General features: G+C 39.5%; 1 protein-coding gene across 2 annotated transcripts in view; it reads left to right on the forward strand.

Annotated features, from left to right (window-relative positions):
- The window catches only part of WDFY4 (WDFY family member 4), a 111,042-nt gene that overhangs the window by 21,953 nt on the left and 75,207 nt on the right, over positions 1-13,882 (forward strand). Inside the window, exons 13-22 of one of the 2 annotated variants that reach the window (XM_041415488.1) lie at positions 1,877-2,091; positions 2,983-3,098; positions 4,018-4,219; positions 4,490-4,566; positions 5,243-5,461; positions 6,458-6,642; positions 9,602-9,833; positions 11,773-11,924; positions 12,454-12,565; positions 12,681-12,871. In XM_041415488.1, coding sequence (XP_041271422.1) covers positions 1,877-2,091; positions 2,983-3,098; positions 4,018-4,219; positions 4,490-4,566; positions 5,243-5,461; positions 6,458-6,642; positions 9,602-9,833; positions 11,773-11,924; positions 12,454-12,565; positions 12,681-12,871 — 1,701 coding nt within the window. Of the gene's footprint in view, positions 1-1,876; positions 2,092-2,982; positions 3,099-4,011; positions 4,220-4,489; positions 4,567-5,242; positions 5,462-6,457; positions 6,643-9,601; positions 9,834-11,772; positions 11,925-12,453; positions 12,566-12,680; positions 12,872-13,882 lie in introns of both variants that reach the window. The other variant, XM_041415487.1, reaches the window with a different exon arrangement.

Consider the following 13,882-nt stretch of genomic DNA (forward strand, 5'->3'; position numbering starts at 1 on the left):
AAAGTAAAATTTTTCATGTATTTCTGCACACATAATTATTGCTATTTTGTTCTTTAATCTAAGGAAATTGCATGCTTTTGAAGTGAATGCATGGTGACAAAAGTTCATCATTTTTGCTTATCTTGAATATTGCATAATAACCTTGAAGATGAATAACAGTCAATTAAATTCACCCACCAAGTTTTGAAACTATGGGCTCTTAGGAAAAAGAATCTGGGAACTACTTAAGCAGATTGGGCAAATTGCTAGGTGACATTTGCCCTCAAAACTCCAGTCTGAGGCAGAGCTCTGCTGCATTCTAACTGCACCTTCAATATCCTGATTCACGGTGCAAGTAATAAGTGTTAAGAAAATCAATCCATGCATACAGAAATACACAGCATGGTTTCTTGGCCACCTTTAATATTTCCACTAAAATCTCATTTTACTGGAACAAAGATCCATGAAAACAGCTCATTTTATTCAAAACAAAGCAATATTGGTATTGACAGAGCTGCTAGCCTAATGAAAACAATCAATCTTTTTGTACACCATTATGCTTTTATTGGATTTATTTTGGAATAAACCAGTTGCTTCACTTAGTCAAGACCTGTGTCATTCTCTGTTTAGTGTTACTTACACATACTTTCCTGCATATAGTCAGAAATTGAGTAAAATGTTAATTAAAATATTTTAAAAGCTGAGAGACTTTGAAACACTCTGTAATGATGTAGTTCAGCGTGGTGGACACTTTGTATGTAATGCAATGCACAGTGAAACTTATGTCCCTGGAAATGAATAGTTCTTCAGAGAGAAGAAAATGTTACCCAAAGAACTCACCCTTAGAGAATGTTATACAAAGAACACACCCTTCAGATCTGACAAATGGTAGCTGAGTTTGCAAAAACAGTAGGTATGTTGCAATGGATGTATTGTTTTCTAAGTGTTGCAGTTGGGGACACTTTGAAAACAAATTGCTTGTTGGCGTTGAAATTGTCCTGTATTGGCTTTCTCTGGTTGAATGCAAAAGAACTCAATTCCTCTTTACACTTAATAAGCTTATTCTGAATCCAGTTGCTTCTCATTCATGTTATAAAATCAAATCCCTCAAATCCCCTTGCCTTTGTTTGTGTGCCTGTCACCATTGTTGTCCTTTTCTTTAAAAGTTTGCATATCTATTTCCTAGAAGATCATGTGAGAAAGCTTGAAAGCTCTTTGAAATAGGGAATAATTCATCTTTACAAGATTTGTATTTAAATGTATGATCAAGTTACTTTTACATGAAATCTAGTTAGGTCAATGGGGTACAATGCATTCCTAACTTGGAACAAATTGCTCTAAAGATAATTTAGGAGAATTGAGGGACTTGAAGAACACTAAGAAGCAATAATGAAGCAAAGCTTCAATTCAGCAAAACATATAGAGAAATGTTTAAAATTGTTTCATGACATCACTTGATACAGTTTTCTTTAAGAACAGTGCTTTTAGCATGAAGAGTAGGTCATGCCAATATGGATCTCCACAGGCTTAATGTTAAATATGCTCTGAGCTCCTGTTTTGGAGTTTATGCCTAATAACCTGCCCTTGGTGGTGGCACCTTGTTTTTGAATGCCAGCTGATTGTTTTCTTCCTTCACTGCCATAGAGACGAGGCAGGAAAGCTGAGCTGTGGATGGCAGGCAGCTGCTCAGATGAATATATGCACACTGTTTTAGTGCAGAGCTTGACAGAACAGCCATGCAGTTCTGCTTGAGCCTCTTGCCTTAGGGGCTTCTTTTCTGAACCAGATGTTTACACTCAAGGATTTGACAATTGAAAAACAAATTAAAACAGAATAAATCAGTTGTCCTATACAGTTTAGTTCCAGCTCTCTGACTTTACTTTTGTGTCCATTTCAGCTTTCCCAGGAAATCCAATGTGCTCTGGTTGACCATATCCAGTCCTTGGTGAAGTCAGAGAAGAGTCGTCAGGTGATGTGTGAATCTGGCCTGCTGAGCACAGTCATAACCTCCTGCCAAGATGCTTTCTGCAGTGACAGTCACCCCCTGCACCTGCCCCTCACTCGGGTGTTTGAGAAGCTTGCATCACAGGCTGTTGAGCCACATGTGTTAAGGTATAAGATTGTATCTATTGGAAGCAATTTGCTTTAGCTGCGTCATTTTTTTGCAAAGTTTAGAGAGTAATTAGATGCTTCACATAGTGCTCTAATTCAGCAAGACTCAGCCTTTTCTTTCAAGTCCCAGTTAATCATCCTTTCTCACTGATTACAGGATATATGCTTAAATCACTCCTGAAGATGGTATGAGTCTGTAGTGTTCTGCATCATCTCTGCAAGGGTTATAAAGCCATTTCTGAATGAACTAATTAAGTCATTGCAAAACAAACAAGGTTATTCTCTCCTGGTATTTATATGGAGAAGTTGTTTTCTGCAGAGTAAAAATTACTTTCTCATGTCTAAGATCCATGTCAATGACAGATGCAAAAATAAAAAGTGCAGTCTTCTTCCTCAGTCGCTGTTTCCAGTTTGAGGTTGCACTTTCTTCATTAATGCTAACAAGTGGTAGACATTATAGTACCTAACAGCTACCAGAGTGCAGATGAATTTAAATATTCAGTGGAAGACTGTATTTCTTTCACTGAAATAGGGAATGGGATTTATAAAAAAGAACTCAATAAAAAACCCCAACCCATAGATTTTTTTTTTTCCCTGAAAAATTAGGGCTATACAAAAATATTGATTAAGAAAAGCAATCCTTGATATTTTTTTTCAACAGGAAAATCTTGAAAGGAAATGTAAAACAAGCAAAATATTTGCGTTGCTACAATGGAAAACATTTCTTCTGTTCTATTTGGGATGTCTTTAAAATTTGGCATTCAATAAAAAAAATTGTTCTCCAGAAGTCTCAGTTCTATTTGCATGGTTGCTGTGACTCCAAGTGTCTGGCTTGTTTTACTTTTTTATAATGGCTTCTTTTTTTATTTTTTTTTTTTTTTTTTATGTTAGGCAATTTTTGTGGTTGGGAGGTTCTCCACCTTCTCAGTCCAGCACAAACAAGACCAAGGTCCTTTCCTGTCAGGGGAGTGATTCAGCTAATGCAGGTAAGCACACAGTGAACAGGGGCTGAGTTAGAGATGTGTCTGAAATGACAGGAAGCTGCTGTTGAGTAGGTTGTTCCAAGGCAGTCACTGTGAAGGTGGAATATGCCCAGAAGATTTTCACCGGATATTCTCCAGATTGGGTGATACTTGACCAACACTGAGAGCTGATTTGATGGCTAGCAGAGACAAAATTAAATCTTTGCTCAAGTTAGATGCTGAGTATAGACTCAGATTTTGCTGGATCAGACATGGACATGGTTTATAAAAATACTAAAATTCTACAAACCAAGGGGAGTGTATCCTTTGTTTTGCAGCATATTTTTCCCATGATTTATAGACAGAAATAGAATAAGGATGGGAATAAAGAGCACTGTTTTTTGTAGTCCCTAGGATATCCTGGTAATCTACCTTGTTTATGCAGGCTGTTTTCCATCTGAGTAGTTTCTCTGCTCTAATGTATTTTATAGATGAGAAGCTACAGTACAGTAGTATTTGGTGCTGGAGACACCTGATACAGCATGGTCTGTATTTGGGTCTTATGTTCTTTGCAGTCGTTTTTCAAATCCTCTACCACATGTTGCTTGTGACCATTCTGTTACAGCACAGTTGAAAGAATCGTCTTTGCATAAGAAAAAGGAAAGCAATGGGTTTGGGACATTTTTTGTAAGGTGAGCTCTGGAGCTGCCTGAAGATGTGTGGGAAGAAAATATGGCTAAAATATGGCTATGGCTGTCCTGACAGCCTCCCATTTTGACATGTCTTCAGTGCAATATCGTTTTTTATTACTGTAGTATTTCTTTGGGCTGCTGAGGATGTGTTATCTCAAGAGCATGAGGTGCTGCTCTGAGCAGGGATGCCTAGAATACGGGCATACCTGTGGCTGGAAAATGACTTGCAGACATTGATCTGGTTAGGCACTGTGTTCATCTTTCAGGTTCAGAAGAGAGTGTGGTGGACAGTAAATCTGATCCTCAGATGGTTGTGCCTGTCAGGACCTCTCCTTGGCTGTCTAAGGGATCTGCACTGGCGCTCCAGACTGCCATGAGTCTCATCTCCATGACATCACCTCGGAACTTCCAGCTGCACAGCACTGCTTTAGCTCCATCGTTTGTGGAGTTTGACATGTCCATGGAAGGCTATGGGTATTGCTGCTGTTGCTTTTATTTTAGCTGCTCTGGGGTCTCCAAACCCTTAGTCTGAACACAGTAACTATTCACTTCTCTCTTCATCTTAATCTATGTATCCTATGGCTGCCTTCCATGCAGTAATATTGCCAACATATTTTGTTACTGTCTTATTGCTGAGAGCCTACTCTCTGCCTTGCTACCATGATTCTGCAATACCAGAAGTCACTGGTGACCCTCAGGGATGATTTTGTTTCTGATGACTGGTTCTTGCTTGCTTTTTCATAGGTGTTTATACCTCCCTACCTTGGCCACTGTCATGGGATCCAGTGCAGACCAGTCTGTCTCGGGAGGGACTGGCATGGGTAAGAACTGTGACTCACCTACAGCTTGCTGGGAGCATTGACTTAGCCCCAGTGAAAACATTCAGCAGCTGTAACAAAGGGCAGCACGTAAGCTGTGCATTCCAAAACACTTCTATTTCTGTGACCCAGACCAGCTCTGAACTGTAAAACTTGTACTGCTCAGTAAAATGGGGAACTGGGTGCAGCTTTGTAGTGTGATGAACGAATATTAGCAACACAAACTTAAAGCAAGCTTCTAAGTAAACAGTCTTAACAAGTAAGAGCCACCAGATTTTAGGGTAATCTCCTATGTAAGAAATAGGAACTGTCACTTAATGGGATTCACCTATACAACAAAATCCACTATTGGGTGGATTGGGAAATGGCTGAACCTTTTGCTTCCTGAGATTTTGTGAAATTTGAGAACTTGTATCTAGTATTTCATCTGCTCCACAGCATGGAGATCTAGTGCTCATTTCTCATCAGTCAGCTTTAGGTCATTTATACATGTGCACAGAGTCACATGTGCAATCTCTGTGATATTGAATACAGGCAATGAAGTCCAACAGAATAGAAATTAAACCCCGAAATCTAATGTTGGTTCTTCCATGGTATGGAAGAATGAAACAGAAAGCAGTTTGCTAATGGCTGCACAAGGAAGGCAACTTCCTTAATGCTTTTTCATTCCTCTCTACAGGCAGCAGAACTTTCCCTCCCTCAAGTGGCCTGACACTCTCCTGCTGGTTCCTGGTTAGCAAGTTTGGTTTGATGCCCAGCAGCCACCCACTCCGCTTCCTTACTGTTGTGAGGCACATGTCAAGAACAGAGCAAGAATTTGTATGCTTTTCTGTAAGCTTCTTCCCACAGGATCTTTCTTTGGTCATTTCAACAGAAGAAGTGGAATTCCAGCCACTTGGTAAGGTTCTTTTCAGTCAAGTGCAGTCCTCTTGTCATCTGGAATTTTTCATTAATAAATTTCCTCTTTGAAGTACTCAGGATATTAATGAGATTTCTCTTCAGTTTTCTTCTTGAATCCAGTCATGATTGTAATTGTTGCCCTTGTTTAGTTTTTAAGTTTGCTGTAGGCATTGTGAATTACTGCAATATTCAATGGAAAATTTTTGTGTCACTTATATTGTGGAATGCAGTTGTGGAGACTGGACTTGAACCAGTCAGTTCTGTGTGACACTAAACAGGTTTGGAGAATAGGACTGAGGATTTGGGGAGTGATCTAGCTTCCTAATGAAACAATTAATTTCCTCTCCTTGCTTTCAGAATGTTTTCTATTATGCCAGTCTGTTAATATTGTTCCCTGTTGATATTTTTCCCCTTTTCCTTACTGAGTAGAGTAGGTACTTCAAATGAAATGTGACTGAATATTCCAAAGGAGGTTGGAAATTAAGTGGGAATAGTATCTGGGACTTTCATGCACAGGTGACATTGTATGAGTGCTCTGATTGCCTTAGATAATGATAAAAATTCCAGCTTGCCTTTTTTCATAAAAGCTACAAATTAATATGGAGACTTTTATCACTCATGGACCTGCTAGGAATTTTTTCTCTGCGTATTTTTTCTCTGAGTATTTTCTCTGTAAATACTCAGAGAGGTTCTCCTCTTAGTGAATATCTTGGGTTTGTCCTAGTTCAGGGTAGGTGTGCAGCACCAAGGCAGATAGCAGGTGTTATCTGGGGGAGTGACATGTTGTATGCTGGAGGCATTTTGAGAGCTGTGCAAGTTGTAGGTCCTGAAACAGACCTTGGGCAGTGTTTTAAAAACATTAGAAATAATAGCATCAAATCACACTCTACTCCCAGACTGTCATGCTCTTTCTGTCACATTTGAAAATTGTGTTCCAGAGGCAGGTGAAGATGGGAAACTTTCTGTTCACTTATCCCTTTTTTTGCTGTTACAGATATTATGGAACCTGAGGGTGAGGTCCTAAATCCCTCCCCATTTCCAGGGCAAGTCAAGTTTGGCTGTGGTAAACTTCTGGTCACTGGCCAGTGGCATCATCTCACAGTGACAGTTGCTAAGGAAGCAAAGAAGAGCTGCATTGTGTCAGCGTATATAAATGGTCAGATGCTTGGCTCTGCAAAGGTAAAGGCTCTCTGCATAGATCTTGTGCCTGACTTTTGCCTTGCATTGCTTTTCATTTCCATCTCCCAATGCACCTACCATGACTTTTCAGTAATTATCTGGGAAACTCAAAGCATGGTGATTTACACATGTAACACGTGCCACTCTGCTGGGTGTGAATGGAGCTAGAAATCTGTACAAAATAGGGTGTATCTGTGCTGCTTTTTAGAACTGTGTTCTCAGCTTATAGTGATGCTTTGAACTAGCTCTCCTCCTCCTTCAGCATGTAGATAACCAGGGCAATTTGTGTGGTGGTGCTCCTCTAGAGCTGAGGATAGCTAGCTTGCAAGCAGCTCAGGGTTATGTTGCTGAAATTCAGTTATACCCTTAGGTCAAAATTTTCTAAGTTTACTAGTGATTCAGAGGATTTATCAGTTTAAGCCCAAGATCTGCAGAGGTTGCCACCTATAAAAAGTACTTGACATCAAGGTCTGGCCAGAAAACCCTAAATCAAGGATGACTTTGATTTAGGCTAAAATCTGCAAAGGTGATGAGTTACACAGAAGGTCTCCACTCTTTCTTTTCAAGAAAGCTCTTGAGAAGTGGAAAGGTCACAGAAAAATATGCTGCTGTGAGTGGTCAGCTCTTTGCAAGAATCCAAAGGTGGGAGGAGTTTCCTCAGACATCTTATCTGGTCATGTTTCAAGATGTCCTCTTTCTCTTATGCCCTTTGAAGAATCAGCCAGTGGTCTTTTTCCTCACTAGCACACTTAGCACTCAGGAACAGATAGGTGTTCCTCTGGGTTACTTGTTCAGTGTGTGAGATGATATAAATTCATGAGTTCATTGCTAATATTGGTGTACTGGCATTTCCCCTAATATGCAATTTCTTGTGATTTGTATCACACAGCAGTCAATTCTCAGGTTGGATGAAATAGCAGGCAAAAGCAATCCAAATGCACCTGAAGGGTTCATAATCTACAAGATAAATGAGAATAGCCCCTGGTTTCTATTATTAATATCATCATGCTCCTGGTTTTGCAGTTAATCTCATACTATTTCAGATATCTGATTTTTTGATTTTGAATACAGTGTAGAAAATGCAGCCTGTTCTTTTTATTATATCTCTGGTTGGTGTGGTGGATTTTTTGTTTTTGCGTAGAATCTTTTTATGAATTGAAACTTGTAACCTTGGTCTCCTTCTTTTTGTTCCCATATTTCAATTCAATCTCAGCATGTGCAAAGCTCATATGTGTGTTTTATTTTTCCCGTGTAAACACAACCTGTTTAATTCCAAATATTCTCTTTCCCATACTTGAGAAAAATCATCTGTCTTATAAGTGCCTTTTGGGACCTATATCCATTTCAAGAATGAAAATTTAATTTAATTTGACTTCCTTCAAATGAGACTGAAAGTCATCAATAAAACTAGGCTTAAACATTGCAATTGATGAAGGAATTAACAAGTGTGTTTAACATTCAGTGAAACAGCTCATATTAATAAAATAATCCTTTAGTAAACAAAAGATTGTCCCAGTGTTGGGTTCACTGATTAATGTAAGCCTTCATCTTGATATGTACAGCGCAGAAAAGATTGCCTAAGAAGTTAGAAATGGATGAAGGTTGTCAACAGTACCAAAGGCTATTTTTTAGTTGGTGGAGCTGGAGTCGGGTGTGTTACTGTGCTGCATCAAGTCTAATATTTATTCACTGAAGTGTCAACTCCTGCCTCTTAATATCGACCAGCCCTGTTTTCTAAATCTCAGTAGTCAGAGACCAGCAAATGCTTGGAGTCTCCCACCCTAAAAACAAATTTTTTAAGACAGGGCTAAGCCCCAAAGTACAGTATAGTTTCTGTCTACCAAAAAATCCCAACTACTTCCTGTTAGAGCTCTCTACAGTTAAATAAAATGATAGAATCACTTTAGGAGGCCAAATCGTAATTTTGGTACCAAAAATAAGTGGTCCTGTTTCCTAAACAATGTTAGCTCTACTGAAGCTTACTGATGCAATTGGACAATTTACACTCTTCAAAAACTGCTTATTCTCCATTTATGCCAGTACAAAGTAACTGTAACTTGTCTTTCTGTGTTGAATGTCACAATTTGGGTTGTGAAGTTAGGAAAGCAAAAATATGTCTGCAGTCAAGACAGGGCTTTTCTTTGCCAATACTTGAAATTCTTTAGACTTTGTTTTTGGAACAAAAATTAGGCTTAAACATTCAAAATGCTTATTTTTATAGTACTTCTTAAAGTCCAGTTTCTGAACAATAGTTGACAATTGTTGTGGTGGGTTGATCTTGGCTGGAATCCAGGTGCCCACCAAGCAGCTGTATCACTCCCCTTCCCAGCTGGACCGAGGAGAGAAAATAAGATGGAAAATGACTCGTTTGTTGAGATAAGGCAGTTTATTAAAGCAGAAGTGAGTTTACATGTGCACAAGCAAAGAGAAAAAAATAAGTTTATTCTCAACCTCCCATCAGTGAGTGCTGTTGAGCCACTTTCTGTGAAGCAGGGCTTCAGCCCATGGAGCAGTTGCTGTAGGAGGCAAGCATTATAAATAATTCCCTCCCTTCCTCCTCCTTTCCTTAGCTTGTATGTCTGCGTTGATGTTACATGGATTGCAATATCTCTGTTGTTAGTTTGGGTCAGCTGGCCTAGTTTTGTGCCCTCCCAGGATCTTGCCCACCCCCAGCCCCTTGAGGGAAATGCTGAAGAGGAGGTGCTGATGCTGCCAGCTCTGCTCAGTAATAGCCAGAACGCTGGTGTGTTATCAGCCCCTTTGAGCTCCTGGTGCAGAGCACAGCACTGTGAGGGCTGCTGTGGAAAAGGAGCTCCAGCTCAGCCAGGCCCAGTACAATTGTGTTGCGCAGCTGAGACTTCCATCAGCAGAGAGGTGGCAGGCAGTACCTTGCAGGGACAAGACCCCAGGGCACCCTGAGTGCATTGGATCCTCTCAGTGAATTCCTTCTCTGTTGCAGATGCAGTATCTCCAGCCTTTCCCAGGTAGCTGTATTTCCATGGAACCCTCTTCCTTTATTGATGTCTACGGATACATAGCCACTCCTCGGATCTGGAAACAGCCGTCCTCCTTGACCTGGCGCCTTGGTCCCACATACTTGTTGGAAGAAGCCATTTCTGTGGAAACCATAGAAGTTATTATTAAGCTTGGCCCTCACTATTGTAGCAATTTCCAAGCGGTACAGTTTCAAGGTATGGGATAATTCTCATATCTGCCACTCTTTGTTTGTCAGGGCAGTGTTCTTTTTATTATTGTAATCTTCTGTTAGTGTTCCAGCTGTGTCTAGAGATGACTCTAAAAGTCTGGGAAACTGCATTACTGAATGTTGTACAAGACTGAAGTAAGATACGTGAGGATCTTGTAACGTCCTGTGAATTGGAAAGAAGGGTCGGAATCAAGCAGCAGAGAGAGATGAAGAGTAAAGAGGGACAATGCATCCTGAGTTGCAAGATTGTAATTTCTGTTGGACAAACATTAAAGCAGAAGCTTTAAGTGAGACATTCTGCATTAACAGTGCTAACAGGGAAAAACAAAAGGCAGAAAGAGAAGTATAGAGTTTAACTGCAAATGCCTGCAGAATAGGAGAGAGGGGCAGGGGAGTAAGTTACATTCCATTTAATGAAGAGGCTTTTTAATTGAAATATGCTGTTAGCTTCAATTATTAAACAGACAGACAAAACATTTCAGTTATTGATTACTGTTTGTTCAACAAGTAGTGCATCCCCTCCGTGCTAGAGCTTGGGATGAAATGGGATGGTCATTTCTCATTTGAAAAAGCAAAATAATCTTTCTTAGTGATACTCCAGCCTAAAAGAATGTAAAAAGACTGGTTGAAAATACTCCTTCAGACAGAATGCTGTCGATCTACACAAAAAGCTGCAAATCAGGTATGGGATGGGGTTGTTGAGAGAGAAATGGTGTCAAAGTACAGCTCTGAAATAAAAACATTACCTGTAGGAGTCAGAAGGATTTGATTTTTTTAAATCATTGAGTCTTTATGTAGTCTGGGGGACTTGTTTTCTGCATAGTTCTTCCCAGATGGACTTCAGTACTAATCACAGGTTGTGGCCATGTGACTCTAGTGGTGCTCTGCTTAGGGGAGATCACTGAGCAACTTATAAGATGTGATCTCCTAATTGTGAAATGATCTCACTCTCCCTGCACTCTCCCTATTTCCATCAAAACATCCAAAGGAACTTAGGCAAATGGAAATTTTGACTTTAAAAAAGCTTTACACAATCCCTCCAAATACTACAGTTAGGGTTTTTTTCCTTAAAACGGGTTTATGACCTTGTTGCAAACAGCAGTGGGAATGTTTGGCAGTGTTGTGTTCTGTCTCCCCACTATCTCATTGCTTCTTGCTAATCAGATGCAGTTGTACAGAGACTTAGTCTGCAGACCAAGTCCTGCTGGAAGGGAAATGGTGACACAGTCTTGAGGCATTTTATTTATAGTTAATCTTCATGTGGTGTGTGAACTAATTTTTTTGCCTAAAAGGGCTGTGTTACCAGCACTAGTATACAGTTTTGTAAGTCAGCTGTTTTCCCAGTCTATAAAACTGTCAAAAATACAACATGATTTTTTTTTTAAAATAAAGATACATATAGTGTTTCTAAGTGTGAGAATGAATAGAAAAATAGAAAATTCTTTAAAGAAATGCATAAGAAAAGCATACCTGCTAAACCTGAGACTTTTAAGAAGCTTCCCAAATGTTGTGAGTTGGCAGCTCTGAAGATTTACCTAAGCTCTCCTTACACACAAATCTTTTCTTTGAGTACCCTGATAAAGTTCCCAGAAACACAGGAGGCCTCTGAAATGTTTTCTATGTCCAGAAAGTTTGTTTATACTGTGTGGACAGAGAGAGAGGTTTATTATGGACATTTCTGAGCTTCATGAGATGTTATGAGAGGATATAAAATCAAGGCAAAGCAGTTACCAGAGGACACAGCCATGCACTGGTGATGCAAGCTGCCATGGCCTGTGTTACAAAGGGTGAATGCTTTTTCCTGGTTATAGTTAAGACAAAGTGAAATTATTTCATAAACATCAGCTTCCTCCAGTTATTTTTTCACCTGTTTGCATATTGAACAGCAAAGTTCCTTCAGACATTCACAGTCTTTCTTGTTTTAGGTGAGGACCAGTGCAGTGATCGTATCATCGCACCTCTGGTGGCAGAAGATAAGATTTCTTTTGGAATCAATGCTGTGTGCTCATCTCTCACTACAGTCCAAGATATAAAGAGCTCTTACAATGAAGTGGATGCTCGACTGATTGCCAAAGAGGTCACAAATTTCCCTTTCTTAAACAAGAAATTTTCTCTGGCTTCTAATCAGTTTCTTAGAGCCAAATTTCTGACTTGTCTTACCTGTGTACCTTCAGATATTTTTTTTAACTTCTTTTTCCATTCCTTAACTTTATTCTACTCATAGGTTAATTTCACCTGTGGAGAGGAATAGATTGGACAGTGTGAGCACAATGTTAAAAACATTCTTTGAAACAGGAACAGAAGCCATAATTTTCAGGTTTTATGATCATTGGTTTCAGCCTGTGTTTTCTTAATGCCCTCACAAGGACTTTTCACATGGTATTCTATTGTTCTTGCTAATACCAGGTCTATTGATATATGAAAGTAGTGGCATTGTGGGATGTTGTTGGTGGGTGAATATTTCTCCTTACAATCAACCTTTTATTAAAAAAAGATGGTTTTCATAGTTTAAAATTATTAAAATAATTTAGAGTATTAGAGCATGCATTTTTTAGTGTCCCTGATACCAGCAAAATTTTTCCTAAAGTGCCTTTTATCTGTTTTAGATTGGGATTAATTCTCGGGACAGTTCAACTCCAATATTCCTAGCTAAGAATATTGCTGGACACCTCTCAGGTTCCTTGCGGACCATTGGGTCAGTTGCTGTGGGCCAGTATGGTAAATCCACTTGTCTTTATGTTTAATATTCTTTTAAGAGTGTAGCTTTTTTTTCTGTCCAGTAATAGATGAAGTCTGTGTAACTCCCTGGGAGAGTAACACTGCAATTTCCTAGGGGTAAGAGTGTTCCAGTCCTCCCCAGCTGCCACCAGCCTGAACTTTATTGGAGGCCCTGCCATTCTCCTGGGTCTCATTGCTATGGCCCGTGACGACCACACCATGTATGCAGCTGTCAAAGTCCTAAACTCCATCCTCAACAGTAGCCCCTTGAGTGGAAAACTGATGAGGCACATCCATGGATACCAGGTAGACACTCCTTTGTTCATTCATTCTGGTTATAGTCTTTCCCTTGTAGACATTTATCCCCAAATCAGTCAATGGGAATGAACCAAACACATCCTGACTATAGCCACTTGTGGCTGGAACTTAGCAAGTTAGGAGGGGGATATATAGGATAGTGCTCTGTCTCCTGTGCTTACAGTCCCTGGGAACCTCTGTAAGAGTTTTCTGCTGAAGGAAACGTGAGGACAGATGGCCCTTGGTCAGACATGATTTAATAAACTAAATAAGCCAGAGCAGCAGATTTGTGACTGACCCACTCTTCACCTTTTACCAACACACTTGATCCCACATACAAAAGACCACTTCTCACAGGCAGCTTTTCTTCCTCCCCTTGGCTCACACAGCCTAAGATTCCTCTTTACAGACTGCCAGTGTAGGGCTGACAATGGATCGCTACAGCTCAGTCTTCACAATGTATGAGGAATTGTGCTGATATAAACAAGTGCTGCCTGAATTGCATTGATTAGGTCTGTCCCAAATTAATCTTTAAACCTGAAAGCTATGCAGATTGAAGATTTTGGCTGTATGTAAATTCTATATATGTAATATTGGACGGATTGAGGCTCAAGTATGAAGTTTCAGTTTAGTATCATTTATTTTGTGCTGAGTAGGTGAAGCAGAGAACTCTGAAGGAACAGAGAAGACTCTTTAATATAGAAGGTTCCAAACAAGACCCTCAACATTAGGGTTTCATTAATGATTTATTATAAACTTTCCATTTTTCCAACATGCAAATTGTTCCTAAATTAATCGCAATTTATATGAATATATTTATCTTACTTAGGATTGGGCAAGCAATATCTTTCTTGTAGGTCAGTGCCTGTCTTTGTATTGTGTATGAGCTGTTCCTTTTGATTTTTTGCTACATAGTGTTCTCTCCATGGTATTGATCATTGTACTGCAATGGAGTGAAGCTTTTTTTTAACAGCCAAGTAATAAATGTGTCTTGATATGTATTTTAAAATTAATTTCTAT

This window comes from Onychostruthus taczanowskii, unplaced genomic scaffold (assembly GCF_017590055.1).
Source record: "Onychostruthus taczanowskii isolate IOZ18803 unplaced genomic scaffold, ASM1759005v1 scaffold5, whole genome shotgun sequence".
Classification (NCBI taxonomy): Eukaryota; Metazoa; Chordata; class Aves; order Passeriformes; family Passeridae; genus Onychostruthus; species Onychostruthus taczanowskii.